At 48.4% G+C, this 27,412-nt stretch overlaps 1 protein-coding gene across 3 annotated transcripts in view; it reads left to right on the plus strand.

Moving 5' to 3' along the window:
• Nucleotides 1-27,412, plus strand: part of ZCCHC4 (zinc finger CCHC-type containing 4) — a 98,193-nt gene that overhangs the window by 3,099 nt on the left and 67,682 nt on the right. For 2 of the 3 annotated variants that reach the window (XM_063921967.1, XM_063921959.1), the window contains exons 2-5: nt 5,455-5,573; nt 7,329-7,411; nt 20,119-20,394; nt 22,465-22,545. In XM_063921967.1, the coding sequence (XP_063778037.1) occupies nt 5,455-5,573; nt 7,329-7,411; nt 20,119-20,394; nt 22,465-22,545 (559 nt within the window). The remainder of the gene's footprint in view (nt 1-5,454; nt 5,574-7,328; nt 7,412-20,118; nt 20,395-22,464; nt 22,546-27,412) is intronic. The other variant, XM_063921977.1, reaches the window with a different exon arrangement.

A 27,412-nucleotide genomic window follows, 5' to 3' on the forward strand; every position in this document is an offset into this window, starting at 1 on the left:
GCAACGAGGGACTTAGGGGAGAAGTAGTGAACTCACCTGCGTGCAGAGTGGATTTGCTGCTTGGCTACTGGACACTAGCTCCAGAGGGACGATCACAGGTACAGCCTGGATGGTCACCGGAGCCGCGCCGCCGGCCCCCTTGCAGACGCTGAAGAGAGAAGAGGTCCAAAATCGGCGGCTGAAGACTCCTGAGTCTTCATAAAGGTAGCGCACAGCACTGCAGCTGTGCGCCATTTTCCTCTCAGCACACTTCACACAACAGTCACTGAGGGTGCAGAGCGCTGGGGGGGGCGCTCTGAGAGGCAAATAAAAACCTTATTAGAGGCAAAAAATACCTCACATATAGCCCACAGAGGCTATATGGAGATATTTAACCCCTGCCTAACTTCAAAAATAGCGGGAGACGAGGCCGCCGAAAAAGGGGCGGGGCCTATCTCCTCAGCACACAGCGCCATTTTCTCTCACAGAAAAGCTGGAGAGAAGGCTCCCAGGCTCTCCCCTGCACTGCACTACAGAAACAGGGTTAAAACAGAGAGGGGGGGCACTGATTTTGGCGATATTGTATATATATAAAAGATGCTATAAGGGAGAAACACTTATATAAGGTTGTCCCTATATAATTATAGCGTTTTTGGTGTGTGCTGGCAGACTCTCCCTCTGTCTCCCCAAAGGGCTAGTGGGTCCTGTCCTCTGTCAGAGCATTCCCGGTGTGTGTGCTGTGTGTCGGTACGTGTGTGTCGACATGTATGAGGACGATGTTGGTGAGGAGGCGGAGAAATTGCCTGTAATGGTGATGTCACTCTCTAGGGAGTCGACACCGGAATGGATGGCTTATTTAGAGAATTACGTGAGAATGTCAACACGCTGCAAGGTCGGTTGACGACATGAGACGGCCGACAATCTATTAGGACCGGTCCAGGCGTCTCAGAAACACCGTCAGGGGTTTTAAAAAACGCCCATTTACCTCAGTCGGTCGACACAGACACAGACACGGACACTGAATACAGTGTCGACGGTGAATAAACAAACGTATTTCTCATTAGGGCCACACGTTAAGGGCAATGAAGGAGGTGTTACGTGTTTCTGATACTACAAGTACCACAAGAAAGGGTATTATGTGGGAGTGAAAAAACTACCTGTAGTTTTTCCTGAATCAGATAAAATAAAATGAAGTGTGTGATGATGCGTAGGGTTACCCCGATAGCAAATATTGGCGTTATACCCTTTCCCGCCAGAAATTAGGGTACGTTGGGAAACACCCCTTAGGGTGATAAGGCGCTCACACGCTTATCAAGTGGCGTTACCGTCTCCAGATACGGCCGCCCTCAAGGAGCCAGCTGATAGGAAGCTGGAAAAATATCCTAAAAAGTATATACACACATACGGTGGTTATACTGCGACCAGCGATCGCCATCAGCCTGGAGATGCAGTGCTGGGTTGGCTTGGTCGGATTCCCTGACTGAAAATATTTTATTCATGTAGAGCATTTAATAGGATGCATTCTATATATATGTATGTGAGATGCACAGAGGGATATTTGCTCTCTGGCATCAAGATAAGTGCGTTGTCCATATCTCCCAGAAGATGTCAGGGACACGACAGTGGTCAGGTGATACAGATCCCATACGGCAGATGGAAGTATTGCTGTATAAAGGGAAGGAGTTATTTGGGGGTCGGTCCATCGGACCTGGGGACCACAGCAACAGCTGGGAAATCCAACCTTTTTTACCCCAAGTTACATCTCAGCTAAAAAAGACACCGTCTTTTCAGCCTCAATCTTTCCTTTCCCATGAGGGCATGCAGGCAAAAGGCCAGTCATATCTGCCCAGACATAGAGGTAAGGGAAGTAGACTGCAGCAGGCAGCCCTTTCCCAGGAAAAGAAGCCCTCCACCGCGTCTGCCAAGTCCTCAGCATGACGCTGGGGCCGTGCAAGCGGACTCAAGGTGGGGGGGTAGTCTCAAGAGTCTCAGGGCGCAGTGGGATCACTCGCAAGTTGACCCCTAGATCGTACAAGTATTATCCCAGGGGTAAAGATTGGAGAGTCGAGACATCTTCTCCTCGCAGCTTCCTGAAGTCTGCTTTACCAACGGCTCCCTCCGACAGGGAGGCAGCATTGGAAACAATTCACAAGCTGTATATCCAGCAGGTGATAATCAAAGTACCCCTCCTACGACAAGGAAAAGGGTATTATTTTTCCACACTATATTGTGGTACTGAAGCCAGACGGCTTGGTGACACATAGTCTAAATCTAAAATGTTTTGAACACTTACATAAAAGGTTCAAATCGAGATAAAGTCACTCAGAGCAGTGATAGCGAACCGGAAAAAAGGGGACTATATGGTGTCCCTGGACATCAAGGATTACCTCCATGTCCAAAATTTGTCCTTCTCATCAAGGGTACCTCTGGTTCGTGGTACAGAACTGTCAATATCAGTTTCAGACGATGCCGTTTGAATTATCCACGGCACCCCGGGCCTTTTTACCAAGGTAATGGCCGAAAAGATGTTTCTTCAAAGAAAAAAGGCATCTAAATTATCCCTTACTTGCACGACCTAAAAAGGGCAAGTTCCAGAGAACAGTTGGAGGTCGGAAGAGCACTATCTAAAGTAGTTCTTCGACGGCACGACTGGATTCTAAATATTCCAAGAATCGCAGCTGTTTTCCGACGATACGTCTGCTGTTCCTAGGGATGATTCTGGACACGGTTCAGAAAAAGGTTTTTCTTCCCGAGGAAAAAGCCAAGGAGTTATCCGACCTGTCAGGAACCTCCTAAAACCAGGAAAGGTGTCTGTACATCAATGCACAAGAGTCCTGGGAAAAATGGTGGCTTTTTACGAAGCAATTCCATTCGGCAGATTCCATGCAAGAATTTTCCAAAGGGATCTGTTGGACAAATGGTCAGGGTCGCATCCTCAGATGCACCTGCGAATAACCCTGTCGCCAAGGACAAGGGTATATCTTCTGTGGTGGTTGCAAAAGGCTCATCTATTGGAGGGCCGCAGATTCGGCATACAGGATTTGATCCTGGTGACCACGGACGCCAGCCTGAGAGGTTGGGGAGCAGTCACACAAGGAAGAAACTTCCAGGGGGTATGGACGAACCTGGAAAAGTCTATTCACATAAACATTCTGGTACTAAGAGCAATCTAAAATGCTCTAAGCCAGGCGGAACCACTCCTGCAAGGAAAACCGGTGTTGATTCAGTCGGACAACATCACGGCGGTCGCCCATGTAAACAGACAGGGCGGCACAAGAAGCAGGAGTGCAATGGCAGAAGCTGCCAAGATTCTTCGCTGGGCGGAGAATCACGTAATAGCACTGTCAGCAGTGTTCTTCCCGGGCGTGGACAACTGGGAAGCAGACTTCCTCAGCAGACACGATATACACCCGGGAGAGGGGGGTCTTCATCCAGAAGTCTTCCACATGCTAATAAACTGTTGGGAAAGACCAATGGTAGACATGATGGCGTCTCGCCTCAACAAGAAACTGGACAAGTATTGCGCCAGGTCAAGAGATCCACAGGCAATAGCTGTGGACGCACTGGTAACACCTTGGGTGTACAAATCAGTATATGTGTTTCCTCCTCTGCCTCTCATACCAAAGGTATTGAAGATTATACGGTGAGGAGGAGTAAGAAATACTAGTGGCTCCGGATTGGCCAAGAAGGACTTGGTACCCGGAACTTCAAGAGTTGGTCACGGACGACCCGTGCCCTCTACTTCTGAGAAGGGACCTGCTACAACAGGGTCCCTGTCTCTTTCAAGACTTACCGCGGCTGCGTTTGACGGCATGGCGGTTGAACGCCAGATCCTAAAAGGGAAAGGCATTCCAGAAGAAGTCATTCCTACCTTGATTAAGGCAAGGAAGGAAGTCACCGCGAAACATTATCACCGCATTTGGCGAAAATATGTCGCGTGGTGCGAGGATCGGAGTGTTCCGACGGAGGAATTTCAACTGGGTCGTTTCCTACATTTCCTACAATCAGGATTGTCTAGGGGTCTCAAATTGAGATCTATTAAGGTTCAAATTTCGGCCCTGTCAATATTCTTCCAAAAAGAATTGGCCTCAGTTCCTGAGGTACAGACTTTTGTTAAAGGAGTACTGCATATACAGCCTCCTGTGGTGCCTCCGGTGGCACCGTGGGATCTAAATGTAGTTTTAGATTTCCTCAAATCCCATTGGTTTGAACCATTGAAAAAGGTGGATTTTAAATATCTCACATGGAAAGTGACTATGTTACTGGCCCTGGCTTCCGCCAGGAGAGTATCTGAATTGGCGGCTTTATCTTATAAAAGCCCTTATCTAATCTTCCATTCGGATAGGGCAGAACTGAGGACTCGTCCGCATTTTCTCCCTAAGGTGGTATCAGCGTTTCACCTGAACCAACCTATTGTGGTGCCTGCGGCCACTGGCGACTTGGAGGACTCCAAGTTGTTGGACGTTGTCAGAGCCTTAAAAATATACATTTCAAGGACGGCTGAAGTCAGAAAATCTGACTCGCTGTTGATACTATATGCACCCAACAAGTTGGGTGCCCCTGCTTCTAAGCAGACGATTGCTCGTTGGATTTGTAACACAATTCAACTTGCTCATTCTGTGGCAGGCCTGCCACAGCCTAAATCTGTTAAGGCCCATTCCACAAGGAAGGTGGGCTCATCTTGGGCGGCTGCCCGAGGGGTCTCGGCATTACAATTCTGCCGAGCAGCTACGTGGTCGGGGGAAAACACGTTTGTAAAATTCTACAAATTTGATACCCTGGCAAAAGAGGACTTGGAATTCTCTCATTCGGTGCTGCAGAGTCATCCGCACTCTCCCGCCCGTTTGGGAGCTTTGGTATAATCCCCATGGTCCTTTCAGGAACCCCAGCATCCACTTAGGACGATAGAGAAAATAAGAATTTACTTACCGATAATTCTATTTCTCGGAGTCCGTAGTGGATGCTGGGCGCCCATCCCAAGTGCGGATTATCTGCAATACTGTACATAGTTATTGTTAACAAATTCGGGTTATATTGTTAAGGAGCCATCTTTAAGAGGCTCTTTCTGTTATCATACTGTTAACTGGGTTTAGATCACAAGTTGTACGGTGTGATTGGTGTGGCTGGTATGAGTCTTACCCGGGATTCAAATTGCCTCCCTTATTGTGTACGCTCGTCCGGGCACAGTACCTAACTGGAGTCTGGAGGAGGGTCATAGGGGGAGGAGCCAGTGCACACCACCTGATCTGGTAAAAGCTTTACTTTTTTGTGCCCTGTCTCCTGCGGAGCCGCTATTCCCCATGGTCCTTTCAGGAACCCCAGCATCCACTACGGACTCCGAGAAATAGAATTATCGGTAAGTAAATTCTTATTTTTTCATGTTGCTACCTTGTTCCTACTTCTTACCACTTAGCACTGATATGTATGAGTGATAAGCACATTTTGATAATGCATTATTTCCACCTATTGCTACAGGCCCAACGTTATTATTTGTAAAGGCGTCTCAGGGTTCAGAACCGGGCAGAAGATTCTATGCGTGTTCAGCCTGTCGGGACAGAAAGGAATGTCATTTTTTTCAATGGGCTGACGAAAAGGTTAATATGTGTTATGCTCATTGTGCATGTCGTGTCTTTGTGCTTTATTTAAAGTGCTATAGAATTAGGGCCTGATTCAGGTTGGATTGCAAAGTAGAATAATTTGCAATCCATAAGATTGCATGCTGGGGGCCGCCCCTCACAGGGCAAAGCCACTGCTCCCCCCCCCCCCACCTCGATGAAGGAGAAATTAGGGTTGCATCCCGCTGGCACCGCCCCCGCAAAGCTCCGTCTCTGCCTATTAAACGGAGCATTGCCCGGCAAACGCCGCTGCCCGCTTGACAGGCGGGCCGCATTAAATGCGGGCGCTGCGCATGCACCCGCATCCTTTTCGTAACATTTGCATTTGGATCGCATTTTGTGACCCAACCTGAATCAGCCCCTTAGCGCAACAAAGACTGGACCTGTTTATCCTAAGGCTAGAAGGCCCTAATCTGGGCTACGTGCCTGATTCAGCTATGTACATTCATTCAATGTAAATGCACATCTCCAGTGTTTTAAGATTTGCGCAGAAGTTGCACTGCACATGTGTAGATCCAGGGCTGCAATGTTGCTCCCATGCCCCAGATGCCTCAGCATGATTGACATGTTGCTGGCGTTTGGAGGGCGGGGACAGTCAGCTTTCCAGAAAATGAAGGGGTGTCAGCCCTATTTTCTGGCCATGCTTAAGCCAGTGGCTACATCCTTGGGTGCAGTTTCACTGGATCAGCAGTGTGATTTCACTGGACACTCAGTAACCTGAGGGTTAGATGTCTGATGGTCACACAGATGATCCAGTGCTGTGTCTTGGGATGCAGCAGCGGATCAGAGAAGCCGGCAGTGAGTGTATTTTTACTTGCGATATTTCCTGTGGCATTTGCATCATTTTGAACATCTGCTGCTTACAAAGATCCAATCGCCTTTACATTAACGAGTATCAGAATCTTATCTAAGTGATTGCTGGAAATATGTATTGCTCAGTCCAGTAATCATCATTTATTATATATAATACTGTAGACTGAGCCCAACACATACAACACAGTAGGTTCTCCTAAAAATGTCAGGTTATTAACCGTGTGTCTTGACAAAAAGATTACACTGGCCTGTCCCCACAAAAGCACCTACAGATGGAGCCACGCTCATGTGATGCGGCTCCATCGCAAACGTGCACTCCCGTGTGACTAGGCGATTTGGTGCCTAGCCACGCTACAGGAGTGCTCAGAAGCTGCTATTGCAGTAAATGGGGTGCATGCACGTCTTACATGCACGTGCGTCCCAGACCCTGCGATCGGCGCGCCTAGGTGGACTGCATCTGTATGGTCACCCGAAAAGGATGACTTATAGTCTGTGTCCCCATATATACATGTCCTTATCTCCATATAATTATTGTTTGAAGAGCAGGAATTGAACTCCAGCTTGTGATCACTCCAACCATCAAAATAAAATTGCGCATGTGTCTGTGATTTCAGTATTTCCCCTGTGTGTCATCAGGGGCACAGTAAAATGCCAGTTCCAATGTTAATGGTTTCCAGCAGGTGCACTGGAGATGCTTCATCCGCACTTGTGTTCAGTGATGGGCAATAGGCAGTGCGCACAGAGCAGGGTTACGTTCTCTCTGGCTGCCATGGTGAGCGGTATTTGTTCAGTCCTGGAGGTATAGTAGCATATTGGCTTTTAGAGGGAATGTTATTCACCATACACATGACTGATTCAACCACAAAAGTGTTAGTTATAAAACAATTACCCCCCCCTTCTCTTCATACAAAATGTTGGCAGGTTTCACAAGTCCGACTTCTAGCAAGAGAAGAGTATAATCGCAGCTGTCAGCCCCCCATGACACACGACCAGTGCATGACAAGGTACCTTATTAAAGAAGATCTTTTGATGTATTTGTCTCTTGATATCCTTTAAAAAAATACCAAACTCATAATAGAGGTGTAGTTCTGACCGTCCCTAAGTTACTGTGGCTGAGATCACCCTAATTGGAATTATTGTGCACATCTATAGATTTATTTATTTTATTTTTACACAAACATTAATTGTGTTTCATGACTGTTTGCTACTGGATCACATTTCTGGAAAGCTGCTGGTCACGTTTTTTGTGGATTAAACTTCATAAGAGGCAAATTTAAACCTAAATAAGTGTTAATCTGCTTTAAAGATGCATTGCTCTGTTTCAGGAAATGGCTTTACGAGCTCAGTGAAAGGTCTAATTTCTGCAGCGGGGTACACTGGGTTCCACAGGGATAACATCGGGGTGTACAGTAGGATCTTGATCCGAGGCACCAACAGGCTAAAAGCTTTGACTGTTCCCAAGATGCTCAGCGCCGCCTGCTCTATAACCCTGCCTCCGTGCACAGGAGCTCAGTTTGTAAATTGGTGCCTGCAGTGCAAGACACTAACAGGCAGGGCTGCTCCAGCAGCTCTGAAAAGAGTTTTCTCTTACGTCCTAGAGGATGCTGGGGACTCCGTAAGGACCATGGGGTATAGACGGGATCCGCAGGAGACATGGGCACTCTAAGACTTTATAATGGGTGTGCACTGGCTCCTCCCTCTATGCCCCTCCTCCAGACCTCAGTTAGATCCTGTGCCCAGAGGAGACTGGATGCACTGCAGGGGAGCTCTACTGAGTTTCTCTGAAAAGACTTTTGTTAGTTTTTTTATTTTCAGGGAGCACTTCTGGCAACAGGCTCCCTGCATCGTGGGACTGAGGGGAGAGAAGCAGACCTACTTAACTGATAGGCTCTGCTTCTTAGGCTACTGGACACCATTAGCTCCAGAGGGTTGGAACACAGGTGTCGTCCTCGCTGTTCGTCTCGGAGCTGCGCCGCCGTCCTCGTCACAGAGCCGGAAGATAGAAGCCAGGTGAGTATAAGAAGAAAGAAGACTTCACAGGCGGCAGAAGACTTCAGATCTTCACTGAGGTAGCCATTGCTCCACACACACACATAAGGCACTGTAGGGGGGGCGCCCTGGGCAGCAATAATAACCTCAAGGGACACTAGCCAGCATAATAGATACTGCAGAGGCAGTATATTACAAAACCCCCGCCAGTATAAAGAATTTGAGCGGGGCCGAAGACCACCGTTGAGGGGGCGGATCTTGATCCTCCAGCACTAACCAGCGCCATTTTCTCCACAGCAAGCTGCAGAGAAGCTGCTCCCCCGGACTCTCCCCTGCTGAACACAAGTACAGAGGGCAAAAACGCGGGGGGGGGGGGCACATTTAATTGGCGCATTAAGTTTATTATATATCCATAAAAGCGCTGTACAGACTGGGACGTTGTTCCAGTGTCCAGTGGCGCGGGGTGTGTGCTGGCATACTCTCTCTCTGTCTCTCCATAGGGCCTTATTGGGGGGCTGTCCCCATATTTGTATATCCCAGTGTGTGTGGGGATGTCAGTACGTGTGTGTCGGCATGTCTGAAGCGGAAGGCTCGTCTAGGGAGGAGGCAGAGCAGATGATTGTGGTGTCTCCGTCGGCACCGCCGACACCTGATTGGTTGGATATGTGGAAAGTTTTAAATGCAAATATGACTTTATTACATAAAAGATTGGGCATAGCAGAGTCCAGGGAAAAAGCTGGGAGTCAATCCATGGCTTTGACTGTGTCACAAGGCCCTTCGGGGTCTCATAAACGTCCCCTTTCCCAGATAGCAGACACTGATACCGACACGGATTCTGACTCCAGTGTCGACTATGATGATGCGAGGTTATACCCAAGGGTGGCCAAGAGCATTCATTATATGATTATTGCAATAAAAGATGTTTTGCATATCACAGAGGACCCCTCTGTCCCTGACACGAGGGTCTGCATGTTTAAGGAAAAGAAACCTGAGGTAACGTTTCCCCCATCTCATGAGCTGAACGCCTTATTTGAAAAAGCTTTGGAAACTCCAGACAAGAAACTGCAGATTGCCAAGAGAATTATTATGGCGTATCCTTTCCCCTCACAGGACAAGTTATGGTGGGAATCCTCGCCCACGGTGGACAAAGCTTTAACGCGCTTGTCCAAATAGGTGGCGCTAACATCTCCGGACACGGGAGCCCTCAAGGATCCTGTTGATCGCAGACAGGAAACTACCTTAAAATCAATTTATACGCATACTGGTGCCTTGCTCAGACCGGCAGTAGCGTCGGCATGGGTGGGCAGCGCAATTGCTGCGTGGGCAGATAACTTGTCATCTGACATTGACACCTTAGATAAGGATAGCATTTTGTTGACCTTGGGTCACATTAAAGACGCAGCGTTATATATGAGAGAGGCTGCGAGAGACATTGGGCTGTTGGGTTCAAGAGCCAATGCCATGGCAATTTCTGCTAGACTGTCCCTGTGGACCCGCCAATGGACGGGTGATGCCGATTCAAAAAGACATATGGAAACTTTACCTTACAAGGGTGAGGTTTTATTTGGGGAGGGCCTCGCGGACCTGGTTTCCACGGTAAGTCTTCTTTTTTGCCTCATGTTCCCCCACAGCAAAAGAAAACACCTCAATATCAGATGCAGTCCTTTCGGTCGCATAAGTTCAGAAAGGGTCGGGGCTCTTCCTTCATCGCCAGACGTAAAGGTAGAGGGAAAAGAACGCCTGCTACGGCTAGTTCCCAGGAACAAAAGTCCTCCCCGGCCTCTACAAAATCCACCGCATGACGCTGGGGCTCCGCTGAGGGAGTCCGCACCGGTGGGGGCACGTCTTCGACTCTTCAGCCAGGTCTGGGTTCATTCGGATTTGGATCCTTGGGCGATCGAAATTGTATCCCAAGGCTACAAACTGGAGTTCGAAGAAGTGCCTCCTCGCCGATTTTTCAAATCGGCTTTGCCAGCTTCTCCCCCAGAGAGGGAAATAGTTTCAGCTGCCATTCAAAAGCTGTGTCAACAGCAAGTGATTATCAAAGTTCCCCTAATGCAACAGGGAAAAGGGTACTATTCAACCCTGTTTGTGGTCCCGAAGCCGGATGGCTCGGTCAGACCCATTCTGAATCTAAAATCCCTGAACCTGTATTTGAAAAGGTTCAAATTCAAGATGGAATCTCCGGGCAGTGATCTCCAGCCTGGAAGGGGGGGATTTTATGGTATCACTAGACATAAAGGATGCATACCTTCATGTCCCCATTTATCCCCCTCATCAGGCATACCTGAGATTCGCTGTACAGCATTGTCATTACCAGTTTCAGACGTTGCCGTTTCGACTTTCCACGGCCCCGAGGATTTTCACCAAGGTAATGGCGGAAATGATGGTGCTCCTGCGCAGGCAAGGAGTCACAATTATCCCATACTTGGACGATCTGATAAAAGCGAGATCGAGAGATCAATTACTGAAAAGCGTGTCGCTCTCCCTGAGAGTGCTGCAGCAACACGGCTGGACCCTAAATCTACCAAAGTCGCAGTTGATTCCAACAACTCGGCTATCATTTTTGGGTATGATTCTGGACACGGAAATGAAGAGGGTTTTTCTCCCAACGGAAAAACCCCAGGAACTCCAGAACATGGTCAGGGACCTGCTAAAACCAAAAAGAGTGTCATTTCATCAATGCACTCGAGTATTGGGAAAAATGGTGGCGGCCTACGAGGCCATCCCCTTCGGCAGGTTCCATGCGAGGACGTTTCAGTGGGACCTTCTGGACAAGTGGTCGGGGTCCCATCTACAAATACATCAGAAAATAAGCCTGTCCCCCAGGGCCAGGGTGCCTCTCCTGTGGTGGCTTCAGAGTGCTCGCCTCCTAGAGGGTCGCAGGTTCGGCATTCAAGACTGGGTTCTAGTGACCACGGACACGAGCTTCTGAGGATGGGGAGCAGTCACACAAGGAAGAAATTTTCAGGGACTGTGGTCAAGCCAGGAGGCTTGTCTACACATCAACGTGCTGGAATTAAGGGCCATATACAGCGGCCTACGACAAGCGGAGAATCTTCTTTGCGACCAACCTGTTGATTCAGTCAATGTCACAGCCGTGGTGCATGTAGGAACAGAGTGGCAATGGCGGAAGCCACCAGGATTCTTCGCTGGGCGGAAAATCACGTAAGCGCTCTGTCAGCAGTCTTCATTCCGGGAGTGGACAACTGGGAAGCAATTATCTGGGAGGCATTATCACCGTATCTGGAGGATATATATGTCTAGGTGTGAAGCCAAGCATGCTCCTACGGAAGATTTTCAGCTGGGTTGTTTTCTCCATTTTCTACAGACAGGAGTGGATATGGGCCTAAAGTTAGGCTCCATTAAGGTGCAGATTTCGGCCTTATCTATATTCTTTCATAAGGAATTGGCTTCTCTCCCAGAAGTCCAGACTTTTGTAAAGGGAGTGCTGCACATCCAACCTCCTTTTGTGCCCCCAGTGGCACCGTGGGACCTTAACGTGGTGTTACAGTTCCTTAAGTCACACTAGTTTGAACCTCTTCAAATGGTTGAATTAAAATTTCTCACTTGGAAAGTGGTCATGTTGTTGGCCTTGGCATCTGCGAGGCGGGTGTCCGAATTGGCGGACTTGTCTCACAAGAGCCCCTATCTGATTTTCCTTGTGGATCGAGCGGAGTTGAGAACTCATCCTCAATTTCTACCTAAGGTGGTTTTGTTGTTTCATATGAACCAACCTATTGTGGTGCCTGTGGCTACGGGTGACTTGGAGGATTCCGAGTCCCTTGATGTGGTCAGGGCATTGAAAATTTATGTAGCCAGAACGGCAAGGGTGAGGAAAACAGAGTCTCTGTTTGTCCTGTGTGCAGCTAACAAGGTTGGCACTCCTGCTTCTACGCAGACTATTGCTCGCTGGATCTGTAACACGATTCAGCAGGCTCATTCTACGGCTGGATTGCCGGTACCAAATTCGGTAAAGACCCATTCCTCTAGGAAGGTGGGCTCTTCTTGGGCGGCTGCCCGAGGGGTTTCGGCATTACAGCTTTGCCGGGCAGCTACTTGGTCGGGTTCAAACGCTTTTGCAAAATTCTACAAGTTTGATACCCTGGCTGATGAGGACCTCATGTTTGCTAAATCGGTGCTGCAGAGTCATCTGCACTCTCCCGCCCCGTCTTGAGCTTTGGTATAATCCCCATGGTCCTTACGGAGTCCCCAGCATCCTCTAGGACGTAAGAGAAAATAAGATTTTAAACCTACCGGTAAATCTTTTTCTCCTTGTCCGTAGAGGATGCTGGACGCCCGTCCCAGTGCGGACTATTTCTGCAAGGCTTGTATATAGTTGCTTACATAAGGGTTATGTTACAGTTGAGATCAGTCTCTGGCTGATGCTGTTTTGTTCATGCTGTTAACTGGTTTAGGTATGTATGGTGTGGACTGGTATGTATCTTGCCCTTAGATTAACAAAAATCCTTTCCTTGTACTGTCTGTCTCCTCTGGGCACAGCCCTAACTGAGGTCTGGAGGAGGGGCATAGAGGGAGGAGCCAGTGCACACCTATTCTAAAGTCTTAGAGTGCCCATGTCTCCTGCGGAACCCGTCTATACCCCATGGTCCTTACGGAGTCCCCAGCATCCTCTACGGACTAGGAGAAAAAGATTTACCGGTAGGTTTAAAATCTCATTTTTTTAAAGTGAAGATAGAAGACTTCAAGGGCTGCAGCAGAGGCACTCTCAGTGCTAGATGTCATCCTGACATCTCCTGCTGCAGCTCCATCACCTCCCCCGGCGGCGCTGTATACTCCCGCGCCCTGGTTGCCGAGTACTTACAGCGCAGTGCTCCGGTTTGGCAGGTCAGACACACACACCAATCTCTCCGGGATCACATGGCCGCATCTAGGGAGGAGGTAAGAGGGTCCCCCAGGCGGGACCCGCTGGAAATCACATTCCGGCGCGGCCATTAGGAGGTGAGCCGCGCGCGCTGGCGTGGACACTGTGTTGGTACAGGTACCCCACTAGACCAACAGAGCAGCGGCACAGGTCGGTTTCACTAAAAAACATCTTACTATGGCCCACAGTATCCAGTGGTGAAGTCCAGCAAGGGGATAAGGCTCTGACCTGTAGCCCCTCCTCTAGTCCCAGTGCGCCATTTAGAGTAAATGTTCCCGCCCTGGAGCTGCATCTCTCTCTCTCCCCCACTCCCTGTCAGCGTTTGGGCGCCATCTTCACATGCTGAGCTGATACTGCGACTGTATGGGCAAAGCCTCCTCTGTGCATTTTACAGGACACTTAAGTATTCTACATGTCTGTTGACAGTGTTAGTTAAGAAACAATGCATTACTTCAGGGTTATGTAGTACAAGTACCCTATGATATACATCCAGTCTTTACTGTGCATTGATATATCTATAAGTCTCTATAGCTTTACTTAGTATTGCTAGTACAGTGCATTTTTATTGTTTGTCATTTCTTCATTGTACATATGTGTTTGTGTGTGTGCGTGCATATAGCTGCTGTGTGATTTCTACTCCGTATATATCTCACTCAGATTGTTACCCCTGTATCTGTACCCTGAGGGTGGCTAAGTGCGTCAGGGTTATTGTTTGATATAGGTATTTCACAGGATATACTTAATGTGTATTTTTCTCTGTGATTTTCAGTCACTATATACCTCTTGAATCCTGTTTGTGCTATCACACTGCACAGGGGGTTCCTGGTCAGGTACTATACTGCTGATATTGTACTGTTTTGCCCATGGTTCACGCTGTCATATTATATCAGCTTCAAGGGGCGACTGTTCTGTGGCTGATCCCGCAATATACGGTGGTGACGCCGCAGACCATTAGAGGAAAACATAGCAGTGGAGGGTTCAGGTTCTGGGGGTTTTCTACCCCCTAGTCAGTCTGTAGCAACGGGGGTACATAATGACCCGCCTTGGTCTACTTTCTCTACTTTACTAAACACGCTGGTAACTAGACTTACACCCCCTATGGGACCTCACGTGTCTGTACAGCCACATCTTGTCCCTGCAGTTAATCCGCCTTGGGTAGATCTCCTATCCACTCAGTTACAGCAATGGAATCACTCTCTGAACAAACAGAAACCTACCCTTCGCCTGCCTAAGTCCAAGGGATCCTCTAAGCGGGCCATTACTTCCTCACAATCCACACACATTTCAGACACTTCGTCTGATGAAGATGGCGTGTATACTGTCCCCTCGGACACTGACCCAGATGCTTCTGATGGGGAATCTGTTTCACAGGTGGATGTTCCTTACCTATTAGAGGCTATCGGGCTGATTCTTCAAATTGATGATGACGGCATACGTCAGGAATCCTGGGAAAATCCAGGAAAGAAATTCACACCTCACAAAAAGATGCTATCCCCTCGCTGCGGAGTTAAGTAAAAATTGTGAAACACCACCGCCGGTGTATTCGCAAGTAGCTCGGCTGGTGGTGTCCTCTGCTCTGCCTGTAACTACCGTCACCTCTCTGAAGGATCCGACGGATAAGCTTGTGGAGGGTTGCTTGAAAGCTATTTATACACTTGTGGGAGCTGCGCATCGGCCCACTATTGTTGCTGCTTGGGCTGCAGACGCTATTGAAGCATGGGTTCAGGAGTTGGAAGCAGAGCTGCCGTCCAATTTTTCTGATAATGCTAGACAATGTCTTCTGTATATTGGCCCTCATTCCGAGTTGTTCGCTCGCTAGCTGCTTTTAGCAGCATTGCACACGCTAAGCCGCCGCCCTCTGGGAGTGTATCTTAGCATAGCAGAATTGCGAACAAAAGTTTAGCAGAATTGCGAATAGAAATTTCTTAGCAGTTTCTGAGTAGCTCCAGACTCACTCCTACATTGCGATCAGTTCAGTCAGTTTCGTTCCTGGTTTGACATCACAAACACACCCAGCGTTCGCCCAGACACTCCCCCGTTTCTTCAGACACTCCCGTGTTTTTCCCAGAAACGCCAGCATTTTTTCGCACACTTCCAGAAAACAGCCAGTTTCTGCCCAGAAACACCCACTTCCTGTCAATCACACTACGATCACCAGAACGATGAAAAAGCTTTGTTATGCTGTGAGTAAAATACCTAACTTTTGTGTAAAATAACTAAGCGCAGTAAGCGACTAATCGCAGTATAGCGAACAACTTGGAATGACCCCCATTGTCACAGCCTCTCATTACATTAAGGAGGCAGCTTCTGATGATGGTGTTCTGGCGGCCAAGGCTTCTACTACGTCCATTCTGGCTCGCCAGATTCTCTGGTTAAGGTCCTGGTCTGTGTTTCTGGACTCTAAGAAAACCCTGAAGGTGCTTCCTTTTAAGGGAAACAACCTTTTTGGTGAGGATCCCAACATGATTGTTGCTGACTTAGCTTCAGCTAAGACAGAGTGTCTACCTAGGACTGCTCCTTCGGTCCCGAAGGTTAAGAGTACTTCCGTTCGACCTCCAGGTAAACCAATGGGTCAGGCGTACCCGAAACAGGCTCGCACTTCCAAAACCACTAAGCCCAAACCTAAACGTGCCTGGGCTGCCCATCAGCCTACTCCAAATCAGACAAGCCTACTGCATGACGGGGCGGGCCTCCCCCTGGGGGATCCCAGGGTGGGAGGCCGACTTCTAGGGTTTACCCAGGTATGGTTGAAGACCACTTCCGACGCCTGGGTAAGGGAAGTCGTCACTCACGGATATGCCATATCCTTCAAGAATCGTCCCCCTCATCATTTTTGCCTGACAAACGTCCCTTCGGATCAGGTGAAGGCAAAAACTCTTCATTTGCTGGTACAGTCCCTCCTGGACACCAGAGTGTTAGTGCCGGTGCCTCTAGTCCCGAAACCGAATGGTTCCTCCCGGGCCCATTCTCATCCTTAAGTCCTTGAACAAATTTGTGAGGGTATCCAAGTTTCGTATGGAAACTCTTTGCTCTATTGTTCTGACTTTGGAGCCCGGGGACTATATGGTCTCCCTGGACATACAGGATGCTTACCTCCATATTCCTATTGCCATGTAGCATCAGCAATACCTGCGGTTTGCTATTGGGAACCTCCATTATCAATTTCAGGCCTTACCTTTTGGATTGACCACGGCTCCGCGAGTATTCACGAAGGTCATGGCGGTAATGACGGCCCTACTCCGCCATCAGGGTGTCAGGATCCTACCGTATCTGGACGACTTGCTGATCCTGGCGAATTCCCCAGAAATTCTCCTCCGTCATCTGGATCTGACGGTCCAGTTTCTGCAAGCCCACGGGTGGCTCATCAACTGGAAGAAATCTTCCCTGGTCCCTGCTCAGAGCATGGTGCACCTGGGGGCATTGTTGGACACTCACAACCAAAGGTTGTTTTTGTCTCAGGAGAAGGTCCTGAACCTTAAGGACAAAATTCAATGCTTCCTCTCTCGCCCGCGGGTGTCATTACACTCGGCGATGCAAGTACTAGGCCTCATGGTGTCGGCTTTTGACATGATAGAGTGTGCTCAATTTCACTCCCACCCCCTGCAGAAGCTGATTCTTGTCAAGTGGAACAGCCTGCCTCACCGGATCAGGGCTTACATGATATCCTTGTCTCCGGAGGTTCGTCTGTCACTGAGCTGGTGGCTACGGGACCATCAATTGAGAAGGGGTGGTACCTTCTGGATCTCCAACTGGGTCCTTCTGACGACGGATGCCAGTCTGCGGGGTTGGGGCGCGGTGTTGGAGCAACACTCTCTTCAGGGTCGGTGGACCATGGAGAAGTCTCTCCTTCCGATAAACATTCTGGAATTGCGGGCTGTGTTCAATGCTCTGAACCTGGCCCAGCATCTCACACAGAACAGGCCTGTTCAAGTACAGTCGGCCAACGCCACCACCGTGGCGTACATAAATCATCAAGGCGGCACTCAAAGCCGCATGGCAATGAAGGAAGTGTCAAGGATTCTTCAGTGGGCTGAACGCCATCTGCCACCCATATCGGCTGTGTTCATTCCGGGGGTCCTCAACTGGGAAGCGGACTTCCTCAGTCGTCAGGACGTACACGCCGGAGAGTGGAGCCTCCATCCAGAAGTATTTCAACTCCTAGTGGAGAAGTGGGGCCTACCAGATGTAGACCTGATGGCGTCTCGACACAATCACAAGGTTCCGGTCTTCGGAGCAAGGACAAGGGATCCTCAAGCAGCGATCGTGGACACACTGGCAATTCCATGGAACTTTCGGCTGTCATACGTGTTCCCTCCGGTGTCACTTCTGCCCAGGGTGATAAGGAAGTTCAAGCGAGAAGGAGGAATCCTACTTCTGATCGCTCCAGCGTGGCCCAGACGGCATTTGTTCTCCAGCCTACAGGGTCTCTTATTAGAGCGTCCGCTTCTGCTTCCGCAACGCCCAGACCTCCTCGTTCAGGGCCCTTGTGTATATCAGGATTTGTCCAAAGGATTTTATAAAGGCGGTCATTCAAACCATGTTGAAGGCCCGTAAGCCGGTTTTGGCCCGGATTTATCATAGGGTCTGGAATTCTTACTTTGCTTGGTGCTCATCTATCAATCATGACGCTTACAAGGTTAGTACGGCCAAACTTTTGGCCTTCCTACAACGGGGCCTGGACTTAGGCCTTCATTTGGCCTCCATCAAGGTTCATATTTCTGCCTTGTCGGTATAGTTTCAGAGAAAAATTGCGACTCTGCCTGATGTTCATACATTCACTCAGGGTGCGTTACGTATTCAACCTCCCTATGTCCCGCCTGTGGCTCTTTGGGATTTGTCGGTGGTTCTGGAGGCCTTGCAAGAGTCTCCATTTGAACCTCTTGAATCTATGTAACTTAAGTGGCTTACTCTTAAGGTCTTGTTTCTGCTGGTTTTTACCTCTGCTAGACGGGTTTCAGACTTGGGTGCCTTATCCTGTCTGTCATCCTTTCTGATTTTTCACCGTGACCGGGTGGTTCTTCGGACACACCCTGGTTATCTACCTAAGGTTGTGTCTTCTTTCCACCTTAACCAAGAGATTGTGGTTCCGGCCTTTATCTCTCCTGATTTGTCCTCCAAAGAGCGGTCTTTGGATGTGGTACAGGCTCTCCGTATCTATGTAATGAGGACAGCCTCCGTTAGGAAGTCTGATTCTCTTTTTGTACTTTTTGGTTTTCACAAACGTGGCTGGCCTGCGAATAAGCAGGCCTTGGCCAGATGGATTAGAATGGTGATTGCACAAGCTTATGTACAGCCTGGTCTTCCAGCTCCTGCTACCATCAAAGCCCATTCTCCATGGTTGGTTTCACCTTCTTGGGTGGCCCGCCGTGGTGCGACCCTTGAACAATTGTGCAAAGCGGCTACGTGGTCCTCAGTGAACACGTTCATAAGGTTCCATGCCTTCGATACTTCCACCTCCCAGGATGCTTCCTTTGGATGCCGGGTTCTTGTGCCCGCTACAGTGCGTCCCCTCCCATGAGGAACTGCTTTAGGACATCCCCGATGTTATCCCTGTGGAACCCAGTGTACCCTGCTGCAGAAAAGGAGATTTATGGTGAGAACTTACCCTTGTTAAATCTCTTTCTGCGAGGTACACTGGGTTCCACAGTGTGGCCACCCTGATGCGCTTAGCTTCTTTGGTTATGTGTGGCATTAGCCGCTGATACCTTCTCCTGTCATGAGAATGTGGTGTACGTGGCTACTAACGGTTGTTGTCTCTTTTACCTGCTACTGCATTGGACTGGTTAACAAAACTGGGCTCCTGTGCACAGAGGCGGGGTTGTAAAGGAGGCGGTGCTGAGCTTCTTGGGAGCAGTCAAAGCTTTTAGCCTGTTGGTGCTTCGGATCAAGATCCTACTCTACACCCCAATGTTATCCCTGTGGAACCTAGTGTACCTCGCAGAAAGAGATTTAACAAAGGTAAGTTCTTACCATAAATCTCCTTATTTCTTACTTACGCTACAGATAGAAGGGCGAGTTTAATATGTTCCTAATGTGTGTTCCAAACAACCTTTTTTGTGTGTGTGTGCTGCCTCTTATAGAGAGAATGTCAAATTTCCATGAAATATATAACGTTAAAGGACAACTCTGCCCAAAATTCCAACTTTTATCATTGATTGTCGTCAAATAGCTTATGCTAGAAAACCACATTCTGCTTACCAGGGCTCCAGCAGTTGCTTTGATTTGGTAGGTACCCCAGTAGAGTCAGCAATAAGGCAGACACCAATTGTCTGCCCTGAAACTTCCCATTTACATGGAGAATTCCGTAGGTCTGCTAAAGCCCATGTAAGAAGAATTACTTAATTAAGAGTGACCTGAATTCAACCCAAAGCCAAAGTAAAGTATTTTATTTGGTTCTTTAAATAAGACATTCTATCAATGCAAGAAAGCATAGCATGACCGTTATGGTCAGCACACAACCTGAGGACCATATGTGGCCCTTGAAGCAATCACCTTGGCTATCACTGCAGTAGAAGCTAGTGTAGTGACCTAAAGCTCTCTATGGCAGTCATGTTTTCCCTGTCACTAAATAACATTACAGACAGGTGCTGTAGCTGTTGGAGACCTGCATGCAGCTTTATCTCAGCTGGATTCCTATGGAAGGCTGTAAGTCACTAACATACTGTAGCTTCCTGGCTTGGGAAACAGCTCACAGGTCATGTGCTCATTTCACAGATTTTCTTTGCTGCAGTATTTCCCTTTATTATGAAAACTACACTCTCATTTCCTTATGAGGTGGCACATATGTGTTTTCTTTATTCAATATATTGTTTCCAATAATTTATCTTTATACAACAGGTTTCAAGAATTCACTGGTCTCCCATTGGCAAAAAGAAAGTTTTGCAAAAGCTGCCAGCAGCTGTTATTGCCAGGTGACTGGAGAACACACTCTGGTCACAGTCTGCTTGCTGATGTCTCCGCAGCTCAGTTGAAGAGTCCCAGTCAGCTGCTGCATCCACTGGAGAATAAAAAAAGTAACGCACAGTACCTGTTTACTGATAGAAGCTGCACTTTCCTCCTGGACACAATTATCAGACTAGGATACAGAAGGGTTTTGTGTGTCGGCACTCCCAGGTATGTTATAGGTTATTAAGTAGGGTGTCCACCTTCAGATAACTGTAATTAATAAGCTTGTACATGATATCCTCATAATTTAATTAAATGCCTTCTTTTAAGCTGGGTACACACCTATACAATTGTTGGCCCTATACAGTTGTTGGCCCGATCAACGGGCGTTGATTGTATAGGTGTGTATGCAGCACCGATGCAGGATTGTTAGCCGATAAACGACTTATAATGCTCCTGCAACAGTCCGGACCAGGAGGTTGCATCTTATGTGCTGCACATGCGACCTCCCGATTCTCATGGTGGAGCCGCTATCAAATCCCACCACTTTGCAGAGCAAATTTCTCGTATTTAAACCTCTAGCAATTCGCTCCTGGCCTCCACCTCTTGGGATTCCCTTCTAAAACCAGTTGAAGCTTACACTCTGGGGTCTCTGTGCCATTCTAGCAGGGGCAGATTCTCTTTATGGCTTTGTTTGAAGCTGGGGACCTGGTCCTGTGTAGACAACTCTAGCTCTGGAATACAAAATGTTAGGAAGAAAGCTTCACACTCTGCTGACCCAAGTGTCTGTCAGGGGTCTGGATGTTTGACCCCTGCTGTGTTATTCAGATTTCACCCTCTGATTATTGCCCCATACAGGATTCTAGGGTTATTACCCGCTGACTCTGAAGTTCTGTGGCTATAATGAAATACTAGCAAGGCAATTAACTTCCAACCGTTTGTCATCCACAGACATGTTTCTCAATACAAAATACAGTAATACATCAGGTCATGCGAATAATGAATTTTTTTAATCATGCCCAATCCGATATAAAATTGGGTGGGCACTACAGGGAGCGTTTTACCTGATCAGCCATGTACCCAGCTTTATGCTTCTCCCTTCTGTGTGTTTCAGCCATGTATTTGTATGATCAAGCATAGTTTTTATTTATTTTTTATCCTCATTGGCCGTGGACAATTCACAAGGGCAGAGCAGAGATTTCTCATAGCGCAGGGCAATGTCAATTATGTACTATACATGGCTGAAAAATATAGACAGAAGTTGCTGAGCAAGTCATCTGCAGTAAATTAAAGGTAGAAAGAACTTTTGCAAAGTGCCGATCGCACAAAATTCGGTAGGTAAGAAAAATACAAACCTAATATCAGAGAGGTTGTCATTGTATTTTCTGTGCCCTCCACAATGACAAATCAAAGGTTTTGCAAAGCATGCTCTATAGCGACCTTTCTTCTGGTAGCCTTTTCCAATACGTATTTTATTTTATGGGCAGTCTGTAGGTAAACAATTGTCATATAAGAAAATACACATCTTCCTGACTTTTCTAATACTTAGATATTCATTATTTACTCACAGGCAGCTGATTGGCTACACGGTGGGATTAGATCATTTAACCCCATGCTGACAGCCTGCAGCAGAGGAGCAACATAGAGCATGGTGGACTTATACAGTACAGTGTTCTCCTCTGGAATGTTTCCCAGTCGGGTAGCATTATCATGTAGTTCAGGGGAGGACAGAGTGAAGACTGGTGCCTACAGGGCAGACTGTCCCTATCCTAGGAGGTAAGCAGAAGGACATCCTGCTGGCTTCACACAGGGGAAGACTGTGTGTCTGCCGTGCTTGCCTTCAGTGTGAGGTGGGTCAAGATCAGGCACAGCAGAGAGGGGAAACCCTCAGGATCTTTTTTCTGGTGGGTGCGGCCCAATGCAGTGAGCATTTCTGTGCCTCACAGCTGCTTATGGTGCCCTCTGCTTGGTCAGCGTACTCTTGTATAGGTTAACCTGACCCTTGGTGCCTAATGCCGCAACTCCCTAGCTGTCAATCACGGGCATTGGTATGGATTGACAGCTGGGTGATTTGGGAAAAAGGTCCTGGGGAGAACACTGCAGTAATGTATAAACACCCCAGTTATTACATGTATAATATACAGCCTTGTAATACGCAGCCTCTCATTTGTATTGTCACATCTGCTTTACTTGCTTTTAGCATGTCAGTGTTCCTTGCGTTACCAGGACCCCTTTACAGTTGCATTTCATCTGGCAGTATTACATTGAGCAGTTTTCTCTGTGTACCTTTTACCGCAGGTTACATGAATGGGTCAGAATTCAGAGTTGCAAAGGCTCCAAGCCAAAAGTGAAAAGTCTCCTATTAGATATTGATTTCAGGTAAACATGACATTGATGTATCCTGCACAGTTGTGTGATTGTTGCAGTTTATGTATTCGATTACATTCAATTATTGCTTACAATGAAATAGTTATCTTATAGCCCAGGTTCAAACCGGTTTTTTTTTGGAAATCTAGGGGCTTATTTTGAGTTGGGGGCAAAGATTAATATGCAGGTAACTGCACCTTGGTAAAATCATGTTGCATTGCACATGGGGGAGATGTAACGTGCAAAAGCAGGCACCATTTACCCTGCATGCAGAAACAATAAATGCAGTGCAGCATGGTTTGTTCTAGATACAGAAGTTACTTGCTTTTTTGTACTTAATTATTTTTTGATCCCAATTCAGAAATCCGCACCACAATGACTCAGACAGAGGGGGGAATTCAGTTGTTTGAAAAGCCGGTTGGGTGTCTGTGTTTTCCTGTCTATTAGGTAAAAACAGACACCCAACTGACTTTTCAAACAACTGAATATCCCCCATAGTCCTCTTTTAATTTCGTATTTAAATATATTATTGTAAAACTGCAAATTATGGTACATACGCGTTAATGTCCCTCGCATCGCTGGTCGGCGGCAGCATATAGATTTGCCGGGAAAATGAGCAATGTTGCTCATTTTCACCCTTCCTGAGCGACGTTGCAAATTTTTTGGCAAGTGTGTATGCCGCCGTCGATCAGCGAAGGGCGGGTCATTAACGGCCCTCACTGTCAACCGTGCAGGCAGCTCAATTTGGACTGTTGTCCAGGAGCTGCCTGCACAGTGGTCATATCGTGATATGGTCATCATATCGCTTAGTGTGTACGCCCTGCCGCCGACCGCCCTGGCCCGGGAGGGGGAAACACTAGGCGACGTTGCTCATAGAGCACGTTGCCTAGTGTGTACCCACTTTTACAGTTATTAAGCTTTGTCCTTCTATATGACTTATTATCAAAAAATACAAAATGAAACTGAAAGAATCCACTACAGTGTGCGGCATACATAAGATGCTTGGCTAAACGTAATAGCCTCCAAGTTGCCGGAGGTACGGGACTTTGCGGCTTTAAAAAAAAACGGCCAGACGCGCACAAAGTTCCGGCAACTCGGAGGCTGAGGCCCATTGAGCGAGAACTAGACATAGGGTCATCTATAAACACAGGAGCAAATTGTCACTAAAGGCAAACTAATAAAAAATAATCGTTATGGTAGACTTACCGTTGATATCTCTGTTTCTCTGGTATCCATAAGGGAGGGGTTCATTTAATACGATGGAGCCAGTGCTCTTTAAATTTCTTCAACTGGGTGTGCTGTCTCCTCCCCTCTACGCCCCCTCCCACAGGCAGTTTAGAATAAAGTGCCCTCAGGAGAGGATGCACACTCTGGGAGTCCAAGAGGATTTTTCTTCAGTTTCTTTTGAACTAAATTATTTTGGGTATACTTACTGGGCAACAGTATACCTGCACCGTGGGAGTTGGGGGGAGGGGCGGTCACTGGCCTCTGTAAGGTGTCAGAGCCACTTCCCCGCTGCAGAACCACCGTCCTGAGAGGTTGTTAGTTCCGCGGGGCACTGCGCTTTTGGCGGTCGCAATCGCAGCACACCGCACACCCCTAACTAAGCCTGAAGGTGACATCAGTGGTGAGTACAAACCGGGGGCCCCGCTAGGGGCGTCCCTCGGTTCTTGGTTTGGCAAAACGCGGGAGCGGCATACGTGACCTTCTACGGTGGGACCCGCTATAGCCCCCCATGTACACTGGCAGCAGTAGTGCAAACTAGCAGTCTCCGTGATGTTTGCACATGGTAGGGAGACTTTGCCAGTAAAAATATTCTCTGTAGCTCTGGCGCCATTACAAGGGGCGGAGCTTCCTCTGAGCGGGACCAGCAGCACTTTGGCGCCTTCCTCTGCCCAGCGCTGCAGCAGCAAGGACACACAGCTCCTCCAGACACTCTGGGATACACAGGAAACTGGTACAGGGGTGTATTACAAGGGGGAGAGCCGCTATTGTGCACAATCTAATGTCCTGAATAGGCCAAGAAATTAGCTTTTTTACTGGGATAAAACTATATTCAGCGTGCAGATTTCCTAAGTCTGCAAGGCTGGGGTGTGCTGTCCTCCTCTCTCTCTAGGGGGTAAATTTACTAAGATGGGAGTTCTATTTAAGACGGGATGTTGCCCATAGCAACCAATCAGATTCTACTTCTCATTTATCTAGCACCTTCCAGACGATAATACCTGGAATCTGGTTGCCTTGGGCAACATCCCATCATAAATAGAACTCCCATCTTAGTAAATTTACCCCTAGGTCTTCATCTCACACACAGTAAGGGCAGGCTTGTTATTGTACTGGTCTGTGTGTATGTGTGTGAGTGTTGTTACTGTAATTATGGTCAAACACGCAGTATGCAACACCAGATTCTCCCCTTCTACCACTGGTTCCCTATCGCGTGACCAATGCAGTCAGTCTTCCCAAGTTAGTGTGGAGACTGGGGGGGAGAGTCGGGAGCCATCCTGGCTCGATGCCATAAAGACTATAAAGGCAGACATGTCATCCCAGCTCAATGCTAATAAACAGACGCCACAACAACTGCAACAGGCTGTTGCAGACCTGGCTGCTAAGGCTGATGAAAGACAGCCCCCCTCACTGGTTCAGGGCCTCTTAAGCGGGGGCTGCCTGCTCTACACTTAGAATCTGATGAGGATATTCAGGAGGAGGGGGAGGAATTAGAACCTGATATAGAAGATGCCACTTCAGCCCAGGGTATTGAGCCCCTCATTCTTGATATCAGGGATGTATTAAAAATCCCTTTGAAAAGAAGCTGCTGCTCCGCATTCGTTTTTCCCAGCGCAGAAGAAGCTTAACATGACTTTCTCTTACGTCCTAGAGGATGCTGGGGTCCACATTAGTACCATGGGGTATAGACGGGTCCCTTGGGAACCATGGGCACTTTAAGAGTTTAATAGTGTGGGCTGGCTCCTCCCTCTATGCCCCTCCTGCCAGACTCAGTTTAGAAAATGTGCCCGGTGGAGCCGGTCACAGCTAGGGGAGCTCTTAGAGCTTTTCTAGTTTTCTTATTTTTTTAAGAGCATGTTAGGTACAGGGAGGCTGCTGGCAACAGCCTCCCTGCTTCGTGGGACTTGGAGTAGGATCCAAACCTTGAGGTTAGAGGCCCCTATCTGCGCTGACAGGACACTGAGCTCCTGAGGGTGTCGATCGCAAGCCCCCGAGGCGACCGCTCGCTCCCGCAGCACTGCCGCCACCCCCTAACAGCCAGAAGATGTGGTGGTGAGCATGACGCCCGCGCCCCAGTAAGCGGGGCGCCAGCGGGAATGGCGGCACAAGGGTGGCTGGAGGGCTCAGAGGTACTGTTGTGCGGCGCTGTGAGGGGCGTCCTGGGCCAGCGCAATACCCTAACACTGGTCATCAGAGCTAATAGGGGCTAATCCCACTGTTAGCAACAAAAACACCTCAGGCCAGTATAAAATAACAGCAGCGGGAAGACATGCCATTACAGGGGGCGGGGCTTCTCCTCAGAGCGGATCCAGCACTCACCAGCAACATTTTCTCCCTGCAGATCACACACACAGATGCTGACAGGGAGCGCTGCCCTCCACTCCACTCCAGTTATCCTCTGCGGTACCAGGGTGTTATAGAAGGCGGGAGGAGAGTGTTATTCACTGTTTCTCTGACGTCCTAGTGGATGCTGGGAACTCCGTAAGGACCATGGGGAATAGCGGCTCCGCAGGAGACAGGGCACATCTAAAGAAAGCTTTAGGATCACCTGGTGTGCACTGGCTCCTCCCCCTATGACCCTCCTCCAAGCCGCAGTTAGATTTTCTGTGCCCGACGAGAAGGGTGCACACTAGGGGCTCTCCTGAGCTCTTTGTGAAAGTTTTAGTTTAGGTTTATTATTTTCAGTGAGACCTGCTGGCAACAGGCTCACTGCATCGAGGGACTAAGGGGAGAAGAAGCGAACTCACCTGCGTGCAGAGTGGATTGGGCTTCTTAGGCTACTGGACATTAGCTCCAGAGGGACGATCACAGGTTCAGCCTGGATGGGTCACCGGAGCCGCGCCGCCGGCCCCCTTACAGAGCCAGAAGAGCGAAGAGGTCCGGAAAAATCGGCGGCAGAAGACTTTCCTGTCTTCAGATAAAGGTAGGCGCACAGCACCGCAGCTGTGCGCCATTGCTCTCAGCACACTTCACACTCCGGTCACTGAGGGTGCAGGGCGCTGGGGGGGCAGCGCCCTGAGACGCAATAAATCGTTAGAAAACCTTTTATGGCTAAAATAAATGCATCACATATAACTCCTCGGCTATATGGATGCATTTAACCCCTGCCAAAACATACAAGAAAACGGATGATAGGCTCCGCCCCTTTCTCGGCGTCCTTATCTCCTCAGCACACTGGCGCCATTTTCCCTCACAGCTCAGTTGGAGGGAAGCTCCCTAGCTCTCCCCTGCAGTCACTACACTACAGAAAGGGGTTAAAAAAGAGAGGGGGACACAAATTAGGCGCAGTATAAACAATACAGCAGCTATAAAGGGAAAAACACTTATATAAGGTTATCCCTGTATATATATAGCGCTCTGGTGTGTGCTGGCAAACTCTCCCTCTGTCTCCCCAAAGGGCTAGTGGGGTCCTGTCCTCTATCAGAGCATTCCCTGTGTGTGTGCTGTGTGTCGGTACGTTTGTGTCGACATGTATGAGGAGAAAAATGATGAGGAGACGGAGTAGAGTGTCTGTAATAGTGTTGTCACCCCCTGGGGGGGTCGACACCTGAGTGGATGTACTGTGGAAATTGCGTGACAGTGTCAGCTTTGTATAAAAGACAGTGGTTGACATGAGACAGCCGGCTACTCAGCTTGTGCATGTCCAGACGTCTCATAT

Source organism: Pseudophryne corroboree, chromosome 1 (genome assembly GCF_028390025.1).
Source record: "Pseudophryne corroboree isolate aPseCor3 chromosome 1, aPseCor3.hap2, whole genome shotgun sequence".
NCBI classification, from domain to species: Eukaryota; Metazoa; Chordata; class Amphibia; order Anura; family Myobatrachidae; genus Pseudophryne; species Pseudophryne corroboree.